This window comes from Acanthopagrus latus, chromosome 18 (assembly GCF_904848185.1).
Source record: "Acanthopagrus latus isolate v.2019 chromosome 18, fAcaLat1.1, whole genome shotgun sequence".
Lineage (NCBI taxonomy): Eukaryota > Metazoa > Chordata > Actinopteri > Spariformes > Sparidae > Acanthopagrus > Acanthopagrus latus.
In genome coordinates, this window is record NC_051056.1 from 28,727,268 (window position 1) to 28,746,853 (window position 19,586).

The following is a 19,586-nucleotide window of genomic DNA, read 5'->3' on the forward strand; positions in this document are numbered from 1 at the left end:
CTTTGACATTCAACACAAGGATTAATTGGACGAAAAGTTATCAAAAATTGAGAACTTGAAATGCATGACAGGGGCAAAGTAACATACAAAGGATGGAAAGATGTGGTATGAGGCTCGTGATTGACAAAAATGATGATTATAACTTTATAATTTTACAAATCAAGCAGTTTTAAATCCATTATGAGCAAAAACTGCTTTACAAACTGACAACACTCAAAGCAACACCAGCTCAAATATTCCAGAGAAAGATTGAGACTCATTTGCAGGTCATCACTATAAGACACCAACCAAACTTTAGAAACGACTGAAAACAGGTAAATCATCCAGAGAGAAATACTTCGATAAACAGATTCAGAGACGGGAAAATGACTGAGAGCAGGAAAAAAAAAGACAAGGAACAAAAGTAGAAACTGCAGTTATGCAACATTTCGTGCGAGCAAACCAGCACTTAAGCACAAGTCAGAAGCAGGAAACACACAGAAACAAGTAAGAATACAAATTCCAGCGAGGTGAGCATGAATGAACCAGAGTATCTGTCCTTGTGTTGTTGCCAGTTGTGTAGTTTGAGTCTGAGCTGATGGGCTGATTACCTGAAGAATGAAGGGACGTTTCAGTTACTTTCTGCAACACTGAAGCTCTGAACCACAAGTTATCATGTCGCTTCCCAGAAAAACAACAGTTTGTAACTGTAAGTAGCATCGGAAAAGTGCCAGAGAGGCAGAATGTGATGTACTGTGTGGCGACAGGAAGCTGAGGATCAAACTTGACAAGATAAGAGGATCACATTCCTCTTCACTCTCGGAGGATGTTTGCCTGAAGCCCACTCGATCATCACACCAGTAATCAGCAGAGAGGTATTTCTGCTGGCAAATAAGAATTATTAACGGCCTTCAAGCTGCCGCAGCTTGTCGAAGATGAACCCAAACTGTTGTGAAACGGATGAAAACAGCTCTGATAAGAGGGAGGAAGACGGAGGAGAGGCGCTCTGAAGATCTGAAACTCATCATTCTGTATTGAAGGTGGTGGCATGTTCGTGTAAACTATCTGTGTTTATCTCGTTGCTGAGCTGCAGGAGGAAACACTCCCAGACTCCAGCAGATATGTTGTGTGGTCAAATATTCCAACTGACAAAACGTCCAGAGGGAACACATGCAAATAGACCACACATGCAAACTGATCTAGTAAAAACATTGCAAATGAAGTCGGAGTCGGATTCGTCTGGGATTAATTGAAAGCTCTCAGCGGAGCATCGACAGCAGCTCCGCGATCCATCAGCTAACTTCAAAACGTAAACCTTCTCCTGTTTCCTCTTTCCTCTACCGGGCGAGAAAAGCAAGCCTGACCTTGACACAACCTGAATCGGGCCAGAACAGGAGCTCAGCAACACTTACGCACGTCGTAGTTTCCCCAGCTTCCTCATTTGCATCTACAAATCCCGGCGGATTCGGTGTCGACAGGACGCAAAAACACACAGCAGACAAAAGATGTAAGACAAACATGCATTAACACTGCAGTGCAGCTAAACGAGGGGATTTGTGTCGTTTGGTTATAAATACCCCTCCAGATAGTGACAACAGCCTGACTGTTAAAGGAATAAATATACTTATAAGAGCTGGAGCCGTCGTTACGTAACACGTCATCTCACTTCAAAGGTGGAAGTCTGAAGTGACACTAACTCGCTCCCCTGCCGAGTCGACGCTGCAAGACTAGACTTCGTTTGATGTCAAAGAAAACCATTTGGGGGAAAGAAAATTAGAGCTTTCCTCGAGCTGTTGTTGCTTTTTAAATCCTTGAAGAATCAACTTTCTATTACGGGTTGTATGTTAGTGGCAGCAGAGAGGAGCATAATTCATATTTGCGTCCTTCTGTAACTCAGTATGACGTACAGCGAGGTTAGAAAATTACTTTGTTGGCTCTCAAAACATAAAACTTCTCGTCTTGTTTACAATAACCTCCAGGTAGAAACGCCCTGGATGGACCGAGCGGGCCGAGGTATCGCCAAGCGGTGCCGGAGTCACATGACCTCGTCTCCATCGTGGCGACCAGGAAGAGGCCACACAATCTTTTGATCTCACCTCCACCTGTGAAGACTCACGACTGCAGCTCACACTGCTGCGACTCCATCAGGTCTACAAACTGCTCACAGACAGAAACACCGAACCAAGTGGTCCAAACTGCGTCAGTGTTTCCTGCTACAGTGGATCCAGAACCACGTTGCCATGGTGACAGACACACAAACAAAGCTTTTCAGTTTGATTCGGTTGAGGCAACAAAACTATTTGATCAGGTTTAAGAAAAGATGACGTAATGAAGGTGACGTACTTTAAATACATGGTGCACGTTAACTTACCGATGCAGTTCAACACACGTCGACTCTGGCTTTTGGTTTCGACACAAACACAAGCCACAGTCCTGTGTTTTCTCACCCCAACCTTTCTTCCACAGAATCATGGGAATGATTTCTGAATCCCCGGCAGACTAAACTGGACTCTGGTGAGCTGCACGCAACCTGAAAGTGAAAAGTTGTGTTGCGCACAGAACAACACCAACATTGTATTCGGTTGTTTTTGCCTTTTGCCTAACTTTTCTGACTCTCTCTCTCTCTTAAATGAAAATCACTGAAAGAAATATGACTGAGGATGGATTTATTTCATGAAATATAATACAGACTCATAAATGCTGTAATGAGTGTCCATACAGGACATACATAATCTATGTGAGTGTGTGTGTGACTGGTAAAGTGGTGGCAGGGCCAGATGGCAGTGCCGTGGGGTGGAGAGGAGCGAGCGAGAGCCGTCATGTCACTTCATGCTGTTAACTTCTGTTATCTCTCAGATCTCATCTCTACAGTCGCTCCGATCATTGTGCAGCTGATGCAGAGAGACGAACGCTCTGAACATGAAGGTCCAACTCGTCACCCACATCTGCACGACAAACACCAACACTTGATGTCATTAACGACACTCTGTGGAAACACTGAACTGACTGCTGTAAAGGACAGAAGACGGCTGAACACGTCACGTCAAGGTGTTCAGTTCCAGCTGCTGTGTTTCTTTAAGTTTCCTTCACTGGTGTGAAGACGAGACAAACTACAGTCTGGAGATGTTCAGACATGTTAAATGCTTTATATGTGAAAACTCTGAATGTAAGTCACTCTGAACACAGACTCAACTATAGTCTAATAATCCTGACAGTGTCCAGTTCAACCAGCTGGCAGTGTCGCTGGGCTGCAGCCTAAAACTCTTAGATAACTTGGTTTAGTTAAAACTAACTGCAGACTACATGTGTGTCAGTGCTGCTCCCTCTGGAGCCGGGTGGTGTTACGTAACGTTGATGATACACATGTGTGAAGGAGACTGCTGAGCTGTGAATCACACATTAATGTCTGATTATAAATTAAATATGTGTCAGAAAATGTTTATTTCTGCAGGTGACGTTTGGGCTCTATCGTCTCTTTCTGTGTTATCAAAGTTTTCTATGAATTCTGAGAACTGTGAATTTGTCCTCATTAAATATTCATTTAGCAGCTGACGTGTGGGAAACATATTATACGAGTGATGAGACAAACCTCCCTGCACTTCAGTCACAGCCATGAAGTGATGAACTTCACAGGACAACACAGATACAAAACTCATGACTCAGTAACGGTTTAAATCCTGGTTGGACCTGTTTTCAGTCTGCAGTTTGATGATGTTTGTTTATATGAGAATCAGAAACACAGGGAGTAAGAGTAAGTAAGAGTAAGTAAGAGTAAGTAAGAGTAAAATACATAAACTACTAAAGTATCGACCAAATCGCCAGAATAAATGTCGTTTAAGTAAGTTTCTGCAAAACTGCTGATGAACGAAGGTCACCTGATGAATTAAAGCTTCAAGTTTCTGTATGTCGCAACTTTACGTTTGTTTAAGTTGAATTTTCTGTTTCTCTCTCGTCACAACACCAGGCTTCTGCTCTGGTCAGGTTGAGGAAAACATCATGGTTTGGCTTAAAATACCTGATTTCATGCCAGAAAAACCTCTGCAAACCTCCTGAAACATAACCGCTGGTTATGTAACGTGATATGATGCGTTACATGTCGACCCTGGAAGGATCTGTGGTTTGCAGAAACATTAACTGTTAACACTAAATCCTGGTGACTGGGCTGAAAATATGACGCGACTGTAGAAAAAAAAATCTGTGCATTAAAACTTTATTATGTGACAACTGTGTACATACATACATACAGATATACTTATGGAAATATAAACGTGTGTGACACTTTAACTACAGTAGATTATATTGAGTTATGTTGTAAAACATGTATGTGACGACTGACAGTTGAATGAAAAATGAATAAAAGGTGTGAGTTTGTTGCACGAACGCTATTATATGTGTGTGTCTGTGTGTGTGTCTGTGTGTGTGTGTGTGTGTTGTGACCGTTTGCCGCTCCTCTTTAATCTTGACAAAAGTAAACAATCGTTTTAATGAAACCACATCTCGTGTTCACATAACAACACAGGCGTGAGAACCTGAACGCCTGCACACAAACACACACCCGCCCTGTACAACCTGTTTCACTGTGCCGCTGAGTGACCATCTTGTTATTTGTGTGTTTCTTATGAAACACCTTATAAACTGTATTTTAATGAGGGTGAGTTCCCAGAAGCCCCGGCTCAGGATAATGTCAACATCTTGATTCACTTGCTGAACTAAAGTAAACTGTGGTGAGAAAATTTTGGTTTTCTCTCCTGAACTAAAAGTGGAATAAGTAAAAAAAAAAAAAAAACACAGTGAAAACAAACATTGAAACTTTCAGAGTGAGGAATCGTCTTGACTTTCCCCTGGACAGAAAACAGGAAGTCCATCTGCTCCCAGTGAGACGAATCAGTGCAGAGAATTGGCTGTGGTGTCATAGTTGCCCCAAGGAACCGAGGTCGACAGATGACAGCAGCTAATTGGAAAACTAACGAGGTCCAGAAACCCAGCCTGGACTCTGTGTGTGTGTGTGTGTGTGTGTGTGGACAGTGACAGTAATGAGGTCCAGAATGAAGGACAGAGTGAGGGGTCGGCCTTGTCAAGAGCAGATGGTCAGAAAACAAACAAAACTTCTGCTTGTGTCTAATGACAAACTTTGACACCCATCGCTCATTAAGATTATTAGTTTATTATAATTATTAGTTTATAGATTCTTAGTCGGCGACGAGTTTCAAACAATCTGAACGATGTCCGTCTCCAACTGCCCACGAGAACAATTCAACATGTAGGTTAATCTAATAATAACAACACTTACAACTCCCGTCCAGTTAGTCAGAGCTGAAGAAGAAACGTCTTCAAGACACTGAAACAAGTCCAGCTGCCTTCGATACAACACTTACAGTCAACATTTAAATACAGAGCTGTGAGCTTCTCTCACCTCTGGTCTTGTTGGAGAGTAATGACTGACATCAGTCAACTCAACACATTCTCTTTCTCAGGACAGAAGTCATCTTTTCATTTGAAATTCGACAGAGACTCAAGGAGAGAGATGGACGTCTGTACGCCTTCCTGAGTTTATGATAACTATAAAGATCTGGATGCATCAGTGGAAACACTGTAGTCTCAGCCTTGACCTTCGAGAGAGAGAAAGAGAGCAGTCAGATGGAAGAAAAGAGAAGGAAAGAGGAACATAGAAGGAGAAGGTGAGCAGCAGTCGAGGTCAGAATCAGAAATCAGAACATGGAGGGACGAGGGTGAGACGTCCTGACCTCGACACCGACAAGCCAGCTGACAAGACGCATCTTAGATTCATGACCGGAAGCAAAAACCATCCCACGGTGACAAAACAGTATTAAGACACGCACACACACTCTCTCTCTCTCTCACACACACACACACACACACACACACACACACACACACACACACACACACACACACACACACACACACACACACACACACACACACACACACACACAGCGGAGGGAAGAGTTATCCGACGGCCATCAAAAGGCCTTCAGCCACTTGCCTCTTAAAAGTGGAGATTAAACCGCCACAGAGCGGATTATAGAAAACACAAAGAGCCCTGCTGAAAGAGAGACAGAGAGGACTGAGAGAAGGAGAGAACGAGCAGTACGATGGGAGAAGAGGAGGAGGATAAGATACGTGGAGACAATGGGAGAGATGAGAGGAGGGGAGGAGAAGCCATCACATGCACAGGAGAGACAGAGAGGATTTATAAGATAGGAGTCGTCATCACGAGCGTTACAGTGGTGATGGAGGGAGGCTGTGAGACAGAAGGAGACGGAGAAATAAAGGAGTGTTTTAAACACCGCACGATCGTCATCAGCGAACGCTTCAGACACATGCAGGGTTTCATTCCAACACGTGATGCACGACAACCGTCAATGTTAAACTGGTGATTTGTCCTTCAAACGTGGTTTTATTGGTTATTTTGCTGCTCAACCTGTTGTTAGACTGAGCTGCATCAGACAATCTGACACTTTTTATGCCTTTAATAACGACAATACTGACTTCAGTTCACAGGAGCGCCTCTCGTTCAGTGAGGGCTGGAAAAACACATGTATTTACTGATGAATCTCTGATATAAGTTATTCTCATTACAATCAAACTGAACATAAAATGATCAATGACATCTAACCAGGCAGTCAAGCTGAATCCAGTCCAGAAAGTCAGAATGTTATTCTGTTTAAACTGAGAAAAACCTGTAGAAAGTAACTTCTCACAGTGTGTGTTCTGTGTTTTTACACTTCTAACATCAAACAGATGATTTTTATTTGTGGTGATCAACTCTGCTGTGTGTGTGAAACCAAAACGGAACAGACGGATTTATTTAACCAGTATTTTTATTGCCTGAAACCAAACTGCCACTGAAGAGCAGAAATATTATCTTCAGTACCAGAACAGAATAAATTCACCAAGTCTAATGGTGAAAAGCAAAAAAAACAAAGAAAAATTAAGAAATAAACACAATGTGAGCGATTCAAACACACCAGGCGGGCTTGGCCCTCCACTGCTGAACGATCCCAGTGGGATATGATGATGATGATGATGATGATGATGATGATGATGATGATGATGAACAAACCAGCATCAGACACGTCAGGTGACAGAGTCGCCCTCACACTGCCGTCCATCCACAGTCTGACACGTATGAACCCAGTTGTCTCAGTTAGCTAAAGCTAGCTGACTCAGTTTACTCTCAGACTCTCAGTCAAGCTTTTAAAATTAAAGACGAAACAATCCTTTAAACAAAATGTTGATAAATGCATCTTTCAAAATCTCAGAACATTTCATTTCTTGTTAGAGTTTCTGTGCTGTGGACAGTAAATTCTCAGGATGATGATTGTTTGTGTGCTGACCGACCGTGAAACATGATCAACAACAACCAGCTGAGACTCGGAGTCCGTCTCTCCTTCATTCTCTCACTTCTCTCACACAAATTCAAACAGTTATCACTGCTAACCCGTCTGAATACACACTGTATTAAACATATAACTCGGCCAGAAAGATCAGTGTTTTGATATTTCAGTTATGTCCTCAGCACCACTGCCGGTCCCTCAGTACGGCTCAGATGATCCGGCATGTAAATTCAATCATCCCGCGTCAGCCGGTGTGATGGGACGCTGTGTCTCGATCACAGATAGGATTTAAAGGTGTCCTATCTGCTTAATTCACCTCTGTACATATCATAAGACACGTTAAGCCTGAGATTAAATGAGACTCATTATTTTCTCTTTATTGGGGATTCGACCTCCATCACGTCCTGCTTCAAGGTCTCGTCTCTGCGGTGGCACGAGGTAAATCTTCCCTCCTTCTCTTTGTTTTTCTCCCTCCTTCTTGCAGAAGATCGAACCCTCACTGAAGACGGCTATTGATAAAAGTATTCTGGTGTGTATCTTTAAGAGCTGCTGAGACAAAAGAAACTCTCTATTTTCTTGTTACCTACACATTTGTGTTTTACTCCTGGTGGTGGTATCCACAGCCTGAGGTTATGCAATTCTGCTGCAACAAAGAACAATTATCCATAACGCCGCTGCAGAGTGAGATTTTAGATACCGTGCCTGCGTGCAGGATAATATACAGGCAGGCTGAGCATTCTGAAACAGTAACATGCTGATAACAGCTGATCGTATCTTCTGCTGGAGGCTGACGAGCTCCTGGACGTTGTTCTGCTCCTCAGTTTGAAGACATCTCTGGTTGGTTTGTCAGAACATCAGACCTCTTCTGTCCCGTCAGCTCGCTCTTTTTACACGGCAAGAATTCGACTCTTTTTATTACTGTTGCTGCCGGCTCAGATTCAGATTGCTGGCTTGAACAAACCGTGAGGAGCGAGTGAGAACGGTCAGCCGTGGGAATGGCGTCCTAAAATCCCATGTCTGCACGGGAGACATGCAGAATAAGAACGCGTCTATATTTTTTGAAAGGCGTATTGGTGCTCCTTGAACTCAGCACATCGACACACAACAAACATTCTGCTCGGACTTCTTGCTTCCTTCTGTTCCTTCAGTCGTCATCTCCTCGGCTGATGATTTCAAAGACAGCAAAGAGAAACAGATAGAAGTATAAATGCAACATATATAAAAAAATGTTTTGTGTGTGAAGGAGACAGTACATTAAACGCTTTCTCCCTGCGGTGGTTTTGATGTGTGGGAATCCGCCCAGCTCATCAATCACGTGTGTCACATTTCTGCAGCCTTTTGTCGTCGTCAACAGGAGTTTCCATGAATACAAAAAACACACTTCAAAACACTCTGTTAGCCATTGAAGCTCAATGTGCTGCTGGCACTTAGTGTGTGTTTCAGCTTGTGTGTGCATTACTTTGCCTGTAAGAGTGTATGTGTGTGTGTGTGTGTGTGTGTGTGTGTGTGTGTGTCTGTTAAGCCCAGGGTTCATGCAGAGTGTCATACAGAGCGTGGGACTCTCCTCTATATGACAATAACATCAAAACCACTCAAGCTTACTCTTTGATTACACACACACACACACACACACTTATACAGACACGCACACACTCATGGTTGACTCTGCATGTGTGGCTGTCAAAGCCTCCTCTGTGCTTTAATCTGTGACAGGGACTTGTTCTGCAGATGATGAACGGCGTCCAGCCCCCTTTTCTGTCTGCATTTTGTTCATGTAACAAAAAAGCAAGATGGAGCACCGAGCGCTTTGATGGATCTCTGCTTTTAATTACCTGACTTACACGTCTCTTTTATTAAATGTGTTAATCACAGGACACCGTACTGTAGTCATAGATCGCTCGAGCTGTCAGTGTGCATGTGTTTGACTTGTGTAGGAAAAGTAAAGTCACCATACTTCCTCAAAAGATTTAAATAAAGGTCATTTAACCTGTGTAAAAGATCATAGTCATTGTGAAGGACATACAGAAGACTTTAAATAGAGAAACTTAACAGCAATTCAAACAATTATTCTAAAATCTCTACAATGTTTTGTTCTGACAAAGGGAGGGCAGCCGGAAAACAAACCAACAGTTAAAGACAAGACAAGACAACCACACAGGCAACATGCAAAGAACATGCACAGCTCTGACGGTGCAACACAGCCACAGAAACGTCTTTTGGTTCAAGGGAGACAGGAAATGTTGGTGAAGGTGACAGAGACTAATAACTGGTAGTAATACTAGTAACCAGGACGTCTGTCCAGCTCGTCACACGTTCTCCTCATGTTATATAGTTCATCTGTCATCCATCAACACAGGCTGCACAAACACTGACAAACAAGATAAAAATGCAAATCATTTCAGAGGACCACTTCACTGTTTCCTGCGACTGGTGCGTTCAGTCAACAGAGCAAGTACAAACTAAACGTGCGACACTATCTGAGACACAACGTCAACGTTAGATGATATATTTGAAAATTCACCATCTGAGACTGTTGAAGGATGCTCACGGATGTTCTCCACTTTTCTGGAGAGCGACAGAGTAGTAACTTGATTAGTTTAGTGCCAGTGATTACGACCTCAAAGTCTGTTGGCCAATGCATGGTTGGTGTGTGCCTTCTCTGTGTGTGTGTGTGTGTGTGTGTGTGTGTGTGTGTGAGAGAGAGGGAGAGTCATTGATTGTGTCCCAGGCCTGAGGGGCCGCCAAGACAGCTTGACTGGTGAGAACAGATGGCAGCCCACTGTGAGCGAATGTGTGTGTGCTACAGAGAAAGTCTTTCTTTGCGAGTGTGAGAGGGTGAATATGTGTAGAAGTGAAAGTGGTTATACTGTACATATGTACTGTGTGTGTGTGTGTGTGTGTGTGTGTGTGTGTGTGTGTGTGTGTGTGTATTACTCACGCTCCATCACTCCAGCTTCACACACAGTGAAACTCACACTGAGACGAGCTTCACACTCGTGAAAGCCTGAAATTACAAACTCTGCCTCTCCATGACACACACACACACACACACACACACACACAGGTGTCAGGGGAACACGACACAATGCAGCTTAATCTGGTGACAGAAAGTTGTTCAGTAAAGAAGGTAAAATGAGAGAGCTGCATGTTAATGTGTTCCTCAGCTGTACAGTTCAGTTCTCAGCTCTCGTCTCCAGATCAGCTGCTGCATCTGATTCTGGACAGAGCGAAAAAAATCCAACTGTTACAATAAAGAAATCACCCTCGCTGCATGTGATGATGTCTCTCCCTCCGTTTCCTGTCTACCTCTGTGGGACTGTGTCCACGCAGCATTTTCTATTTTCCAATTGTTTCCAATAAGAAGCGAGCGTCTGCAGAGAAGATGTCCAGCTCAGCGTCTGTTTCCAAACGCTCGGCCTCGTTTGTGAAGCCACTCCGAGTTGAAATCTCTTCTTTTTTCCTGTTCTCGGTGATAACATTCACCATATTCATGGGTCACATCATGCACCTCCATCCTTCTCGCTCTAATATCCCGATTTCAAATAAAACCAGATAACCACAAACAAACAGACAGAGTGAAGGAGCTGAAACTCAGTTTGAAGGACGGGAGGAAGACTGAAGCTTGCAGCTGTGTCTGCAGCTGTTTTGGCTTAACGCTGGCATCAGCACCAATGGCATTACAGCCAACGCAGTCTTAGCTTTTCGTGTGGAGCTGCAGAGGATATCCTGAGTGGATCTGACTGAGAACCTGAGGACAGGCTACGGTAGCAGCTTGTCAATCACAAGGCAGCCACATCTCAGAGCGTACTGTGCTTCATCGTCTATTTGACTCTAAATGGTTCCATAATTTACAAAATGAAAATCATGCTGTGTTGAAGAAGACCTGAAACTAGTGATTGAGACCATTGGTCAGTGCTTCTTTCTCGATGTCTAGACAAAGTGAGCATGAACTCCTTCAGGGAGGTCAAAGTTCAACCACAAAACAGTATGCAAGGAGGTGGTCGGGAGGAAGGAAGCGAGTTTGAGTCCTCTGGTTGTGGTATTTTGTAACACGAGGACACCCGGTAGCCGTGAGAAAAGAGGGGGACTAACAAGGAACAGGATAAAGTTTTATTTTCACTCAGGGTGAAAAAAACTGCAGTAACTTCCTCCCAACAGGCACAAACGAGACAGAAGAAAGGCTGAACATAGACTGCGACGCACCGAACCTTCTCGTCCGTCAACATGTGACCCCATAAAAACACCCCTGTCTCCATCATGTCCCTCCTCTGTTCCTCTCTCTGCGTGCCTCTCTTTCTTGTCGTTTCTCTCTCTCCCTGTGCGTCTGTTATTCCACAGTCTGACCCAGTACATTTGGCCAAATCAATTGCCACACTTCTGGAGCCAAAGCCCCGAGGCTCAGCTGTGGCTCTGTGCTCTCTCACACATCAAAGGCACAGACGCACACTTATGCAATGGTCTTATAAGCAGCAGTTTAGAGTTACAGATATACATATTTTACCAGGAGTCATTTCGAATTGAAGGCCTGGGATTTACACCCTGTGATGATAAACAAAGATGCACCAAAGTGTTTGAGAGATATTGATTTTTAGGGAAAAACACATGATTATGTCTCTTTAAACTATCGACATGTTTATGATTGTCCCACAAATAAGAAAGAGTCCTGAAAGTTTTTATTAGAGCCAATCAATCGATACATGAAGTGGCCTTTGATCCACAGATCTATTATATTATTATTATTATTATTAATATTCCTAACCGTTTACTATTTACTATTATTACTATTCCTAATTCAACTCCATGCAGCAGAATGCACCATATTTTAATATGTTATTAGTCATTTTCCTTTCCTGTATGTAATTCTTGTACATAACTCTAACTTATTGCTCCACTTTGCTGTAGTCATATTACTGTGCAAAGTGTAGCCTACATTATCTGATTCTGATCAGGTGATTTTAATTGATTAAACCACCTCACTGGATTTGTTGACAACTAGAAAAATGCTACCAGCCTTCATCTGAAAACATTTTAGGCTGCTTAGAGATGCACAGATAGATTTAAGAACTGTATCAGTGAAATCATAGCTAATTAATAAATAAATAGAGATAATAACACAAAGCTAAATCGCTTTCATGGACTTAACAAGCATCCCATGCACACACTCTGGTACAGAAGGTGGTTGAATGCAACTCTGCAGCATGTTTATGATCCAGCAGAGAGGAAGAAGAACGAGCGCAGCGGGCAACACATGCTCCGCTAGAGTTCAGAGAGGAGGGAAAAAGTTTTAACACAACACAACACTGTGAGAACGATGGAATCCATCTTCCCTCACTACATCTTCACCTTCGCTACACTCAGGCGTGCATGAACTACCGGCTATACACCTCTTTGTAAATAGAAAAATGAGAAATTATTGGTTACATTATTGTATCAACTGAAAAAGGAAATGTGTCATGCATCTCCACTTCTAACACAAATATACACAATATAACTGAACATGTAGGTTACTGTATACAAGAGTGAACTACGACTTCTGGTTCTTGGGTAGCTTTAAAATATGTAGAGAGTGTGTTGCTCCAATGTGTGTGTTGCTCCAAGGAACCACACCCTCAACTGCTGGTGCCAAACAGAAGCAAGTCAACAGAATCCAGAATCTTTGAAGTTTGAACTCATCACCTGCCAGAGACACAACGACCAAATTGATAGAAAGTTTCACACAGAGAAACATAGAATAGTATGAACTGTGTGTGTGTGTGTGTGTGTGTGTGTGTGTGTGTCGTCCAGGCACCATTTGTGCACCATCTGCCCCAGTTGGTTCTCATGGCAACCATCACCAGCTGTGTGGTGGGAAACGTTCACTTTACACGCTGCATGTCATGCTCTCCCAGTCACACACGCACGCACACAGAGTTCATTCATACACACACACACACACACACACACACACACACACACACACACACACACACACACACACACACTCTTTCCTCATCTCATGACACTCATATCAAATCACTTCAAGGCTCATTAGTTTGGTTTCCTCGTCGATCATTCAGGCTCGTTTGTGATTCACCTCAGTGGAAGGTTGAGTAGTTGGCTTCTGTGACCAAAGGCTGTGCGTGCGTGTGTGCGTGTGCGTGTGTGTGTGTGTGTGTGTGTGTGTTCACTTATTCTTCATTGATTCAGCACTATCAAGGTTCAATATTTGATGTATACTTGATTGTATTAAAGGGAACTGTCTACGGAGAGTCAGTCCAGTTAAGCCCTGTTTTCTGTGTTTTCTGTGTGTGAGTGGAGTCAAATTAAAGTAAACTTTATTGCTCTTATCATTTTACAATCCTCCAGTCCTATTTGTCTCTGGCATTGTTATTGTCTCAATGGCAAGAAGCAAAAACATGAAGTGTTGGCAGTTTCTTCTTCATGTGTTTAATGAGCAGATGACATCATTTCATATCATTCGCAGGCCTTTGAATTGAACTTGTCTAAAAATTCATTATAATATTGTGATGAAACTCCAGCTTTACAACCCGACTATTAACAATAATGCTAATAAACTGTATTCATACTGAACACTGCTGAGACTCAGTTTGCATTAACTTACAGCCATCAGTGTCTGCAAACACAACAAGGAGCAATATTATTTCTGAATAAACCCACTGAAGATAAAAGACCTTGAATATCTGGTGAGAACTACAGCTGGATTCCAGATGTTTGCTTGTTAACCAACAAACTACTCTGTTAACGAGACCATGACGGTTTGGTCACATTAGTTGGCTGAGAAGTTAATACAAAATCAGCACAAAATGATTTGTAAATTCCAAATAGTTTCCACAGAAGTTTCCTGGAAACAACCAGATAATTTGGCACTAAACTTGAGTGAACACTTGGTACACTTGATTTATTGTGAGGTCAGTGCAGTTTGTCTGGAGGAGGTGTAGCAAACCCATACTGGCGGTATACAGCTCCACACATATGAAAAGTAATACAGCTATTAATTCATGATTGATTAATATCTACTTGGATTTAAAAGGAGCATAACGAATTCTCTGGAGGCCAATTATAAATTCAAGCACACTAATGAACTGAGTATTTCTTCCCAGGAAATGTAGAAGAAATTATCTTATGAGCGGCAAAAAAAAACAAAAAAAAAAACTTTAGCCGTAAGACTAAGACCGTCTGTGAAATACTGTTGAGGCGGCTGAACTTTATGTGACACCTGAAGTCAGAGACGAGAGCTGCGGAGCTGCAATAAAACCACCAGGGGGAGTAATTCTTCACCTGAGAGACAATTATTTATGTAAAACGCACAACTACTACTTCCTCTTATTAACAGCAGTAAATAAAGGCTCACACACACACACACACACACACACACACACACACACACACACACACACACACACACAATATTTCCACATCTCTCTGACAGAAGAAGAAACTAGATAAAAACAGAATTTATTCTAATTTAACACAAATTATGATCCACTCCTTTAATGTCAAATGAAAAGTAGAATCATTTCACGTCTTTATGATTTTCATGTGCCTGAAAAACAACAATAACTTGACATACAAACACACTCATATACAAAATATTAAATAGTAATTTGTATGTCAATGGTGACCTCTGTAGGTTGCACATTGCACATGCACTGGATGCACAGAAGCACAAACAGGCCAGATACAGACGTCGTCACACACCACATCCACTGCTCATACGTGTGTGTGTGTGTGTGTGTGTGTGTGTGTGTGTGTGTTTCAGGATTAGGCAGAATTATGGACTGACTCACTCTCATTAACCGACCTCCTCATCCTACTTACTCTCCGACTTATTTCACTTTCCTCTCATAATCTTTGTTTACTATGTTGTTTATTTACTGCGGTACAATCAAGTGGCCACAATCTGCAACTACAGCTTTGTGTAATGAGAGTCAATCAAGGTTAATCCGAGCTTTGGGAGTCAGAACACACACACCACATGCCGATCACACTGGTGCTGAACAGGGCCAGGCTGTGAATCTAAAGTCCCTCCAGGCCAATCTCCACAACGGACCATGTTTACTGTTCTGTGGCGCGTTTTGTTGAGTAGTTTTTTATGTTTACTGTTGCATATCTTACTTTCAGCTTAAAAACAGTCACTTCAAGAGACAATCTCAATCTCTATATTGTCACATAAACCTGGAAATGATCATAAAGTTTGAGGATGAAGGAAGTAAGTGAATGTCAAACTGTTATTGTCAACAAAGAGGAGCTTCCTCAGAGTCACATCATGGCTGGACTTCAGGTTTGTACGGCGCCGGTGTACGAAGCTTTATAACACTGTGCAGAAACTGGGTCAGTTGTATCCAGAGCTCGACATCAGAAGATCAACTGATCGAGCTTAGTTCCCTGACAGTTAGAAAAACAAAGTCATCAGAGACGCAGAACTTGTTTAACAAACAACACAAGACTGAAATTAGCTGCCAACAGACGGCTGCAGCTGTGGTGGACTCACAGGACAAACATCAGCTTCTAAACCACTTCTCACGAGGTGAAACGAGGCCGATTTTTGAGACTCATTCCCAGCTCATCACATACTCAGGCTACAGGATGGCAGCCAACCTGATCTACAGTCCCAAAGCATCAGTACTTTTTTTTTTTTTTTTAAAGTTTGGAATGAGCCTCAAAAACCAACTTTCTTACAAAGTGGACCTTTAAGGTGTGCAGAGAAACAGCAGGATTTCACAGTGGATGGCCAGAAAGAAAATCCTTTTCTTTTTTACCGATGAATCCAAGATTGAGATTTATGGCAGTAACAGACGGGTGGAGATGAAGAGACAAATTCTTCTCTTTAATTTAAGTTTTTCATTGATTTCACTTTCAACACTGGTGCTCCCGGTGGCCAGTTTGGGCCCAGTGATAAATTACACTCAATCTCTCTAAATATTAAAGTAGAGCAAAATGGGGAGAAACTGTACAACATTTAAAAAAAAAGACAAATAGCTACACTTAGGGAGTCTGAAGTGATACGAACTATAACAAGACAAACACTGATTCTCTCACAGGAGAACATGAAGCCATCTTTCTACACACAACCAACTTTGAAGTGACGGAAGAGGAAGAGGAAGAATATAAAACTTTGAAATGGTCTCGTCAAAGTTCACCAAAATAATGCTGGAATGTTCTGAACAAGAATTTCACGCCCTGCCGAGTCGCAGCAGTTCTGTATGAACAGGTGGAAATGAATCCCGTCTGGTAAAACGGCTCAACGCTGCTCATCTTTCTTCTTTTACGTTATGAAAGGAGACAGACCTTCTTTTGAGGCTGCAAAGTCACTTTCCACTGTTGGTTTTAAGAATAAGTACAGAACTCTTTACAGATGCTGCTGCTTTAACAATTAATTACATTAACCTCATTCATTAATTTAGATCTTGGCCTCATTATTTCCACTTTGTTAGCACTTCTTAAACATCCGAGATCGATTGAAGGTTCTCAAGCTGAAGAAAACCCCCCTTTTTTTTCCCAGACAGGATTTCACCATCCAAGTCTGAGCTGAAATATGAAACCTCCACTTCAAAACCATCCCCTCCATCTATTTGGCCGTATAAAGCCTCAAGAGAGAAACCAAAGGATCTCAGATTAAAGAAAATGAATTTCTGGAGACAGTATTACTGTTTAATGCCGTCACTGTGTATCTGCTTCTCCTGAAGAGGTTTCTACCTTCTGCTCTGCTGCTGAGCCACTGAGACTCTCACATCTCCCAGCAAATTATACATTCTCCTAAATACAAGTGACTGGAGCTATTAAAGATAATGTGCTGGTTGTCCTTTTTTTTATCCACATAACTAGAGGCTTAATTTAAGTTGGCACGTATATGGTGTTTAATGTAGCCGCTGAAAGCCAGCTATGTCATCTTTATGGACTGAGAAGAGGCTCTCTGCTGGAGGCTGCTGCAGAAACTACAGATGAGACGAGCTGAAATTATACAACTGGCAAATGAGAGGAAGCTTTAGTACGTAGGCAAATTAAATTGTAAAGAACTAATTAAATTAGTGCATGATTCATATGAGAGGGCCGGTTCATAATGAATGACTGACCTGAATCAAGTGATTCTCACCAACATTTATGATATAGTCAATGACCTTAATGGATTAAATAAGTTATAGCCGGTTTAAAGGAGGACAAAGAAAACACCGGTTATCCTTGATTTAATTAGAAAAGCACTTATCTTTTAGAATGAATCATTACGATGGAGGACTGTAATAAAACGACACCGTACAAAGCAGACAAGTCATGTATTTGTCCGATTTAAAAGGATGAACGTGCACAAAGTCACTTCTGCTGTCACGTCAGGCCTTCACAAATAAACACCAGGGTTTAATTTTAGTGGTATTTCGATGAACATTACCTTTTCTGAGGTGTTGTGTGCGCTGGAAATGAATAGTTTGCCGTTCCTCTGCATATTTTCCCAATAAATCAAACAGCTCAGGTTTGTGTGGAGAGAGTGAAAGTCACACAGGGACATTTTGAAATGCTGGGCCTTTAAAAAAGTGCTCCCTCACTTGAACTCATCACGGAGGATTCTGCACATATCTCTCTTTATGTTAAAGGGTAGACTGGGGGAATTTGTCAGCGCTGCCGCTCTCTGTCTGCTGTAATTATTAATATTTGTACGTTTTGTCACTAAGGTTTTCCTCGCCCCCAACAGATGGCTTTGAACTCATCACAGCAGGCTTTGTGCATAATCTTCTTCACTGTGCTGCTGTCTGCGCCTGTCACTTCTGTCTGGCAGCCGTGGCAATCATAGTGGCTGCCGATCGTATTTACCTGTATGGGAATGTCAAGGTGGTAGTAGTGGGGAGGGGCTCGGAGAGCACAGTGAGTCAGAATACCAAGATGCTGCTCGGAGTGAAGCAGCAGAACTCACACAGAGGACTGTTCATGTGTCAGCTTGTAGGCGTAAACAGACGAGGAAAGCTGCTGGGAGATTTATGCTTGTAGCTAAGTGCTGCATAGTGACAGTATAACTAAACCTCAACATCTACAGAGAAGCCACGCTGTGCATTTTTATTTTGGAGGAACACTGCACTGTTGGCTGCAGATGATCTCCTCCATATAATGTATTACGATCACAGCCTCAGTCACTCTTTTCACTCTTTATTTGTCTTCGTTTGATTTGCTTTGATACTGAAATGAATGAACACATGAGAGTCTAAAGACATCAGTTTCATCAGAGGTTTAGTCTTCAGATGTGTCACAGAATCACGCACTAGCGCCTCAAGTAATTAATGCATTACTCTGATGTGTTAATGATTTGTGAGTCATATTACAGCGTGTTGGCCGAAGGACAACTATGAGATGTTTATGTTTCCTTGAATGAACTTTCAAACTGCCATCAAGTCAGAACAGCAGATTACAGATCACCACAGAGCACATGCAGATCTTTGCAGCGCAGTATGGTCGTTTCTCTCTGTTAGTGAAAATACAAACTGAAAATGTCCTAAACTTTTTTCCCCAACATAAGATTTTAAACTTGTGTAAGCAAACGTAGCTATTTTGATACTTGTTTAATCTTCCAAGTCATTTTTCAAGTGAAATGTCAAATATTTGCTGGTTCCAGCTTCTTATATGAGAGGATTTACTGCTTGCCTTGTAATTTATGATAGTAAAAACAGAGTCTATGGGGTTTTGGATTCTTGGTTGGAAAAGATGCAATTTGAACAATTTGCCAATTTTGGCTCAGGGAAATTTTATTTTTCACAATCTTTCTAAACTTTATAGACAAAAAATTGTGAAAGTAGTTGGCAGATGAATTAATAATCAAAGAAAATGTCAGTCGCAGCCCAAAATATGAGATGTATGTGAATTTAAAGCTATCGGGATAAAAAAAATTATAGCTGTGGAAAAGTGCAAAAAAGAACAAGAGCTCCAATCAAAGGATCAACTACTACAGGCGATGAACAGACCACTGCAGCAAGGCATCGAGAAAAACTTAAATAACATTACACTGTAAGTGAGGCGCCAACAGCAGGACAGAAAATGGAACAAATAGGAGAAAAAAAGGGGCAGCAACCAAAGAAATTCTCAATAAAAAAAAAAGTCCAAATAGAAAAGGCCGACTCTGGGAAAATAAGGATGAAGTGAATAGATAGGAACGAGCAACTGCAATGAAGAAGAAAGCTGAATGAAGCGAGAACAACAGAGGAATGGTTGGAGGAAAGAAGTGCGCAGCTGAAGAAGTTTCTTGATGACCTCAAGACTTCAAAACTC

The 19,586-nt window shown here is 42.0% G+C and overlaps 1 protein-coding gene across 12 annotated transcripts in view; it reads right to left on the minus strand.

Annotated features, from left to right (window-relative positions):
• The window catches only part of LOC119007089 (mucin-1-like), a 97,967-nt gene that overhangs the window by 19,284 nt on the left and 59,097 nt on the right, over positions 1-19,586 (minus strand). For 2 of the 12 annotated variants that reach the window (XR_005071013.1, XR_005071008.1), the window contains one exon: positions 2,629-2,924. The exons of 6 other annotated variants lie outside the window; for them this stretch is intronic. Coding sequence is in view for 1 of the 6 variants with exons in the window: in XM_037076455.1 (XP_036932350.1) it covers positions 2,351-2,451 (101 nt within the window). In the remaining 5 variants the exon portion in view is untranslated. Of the gene's footprint in view, positions 1-2,350; positions 2,484-2,628; positions 2,925-5,932; positions 8,504-10,278; positions 10,360-19,586 lie in introns of those variants that run through there. 4 more of the 12 variants (XR_005071015.1, XR_005071009.1, XR_005071010.1 and 1 more) reach the window with 3 other exon arrangements.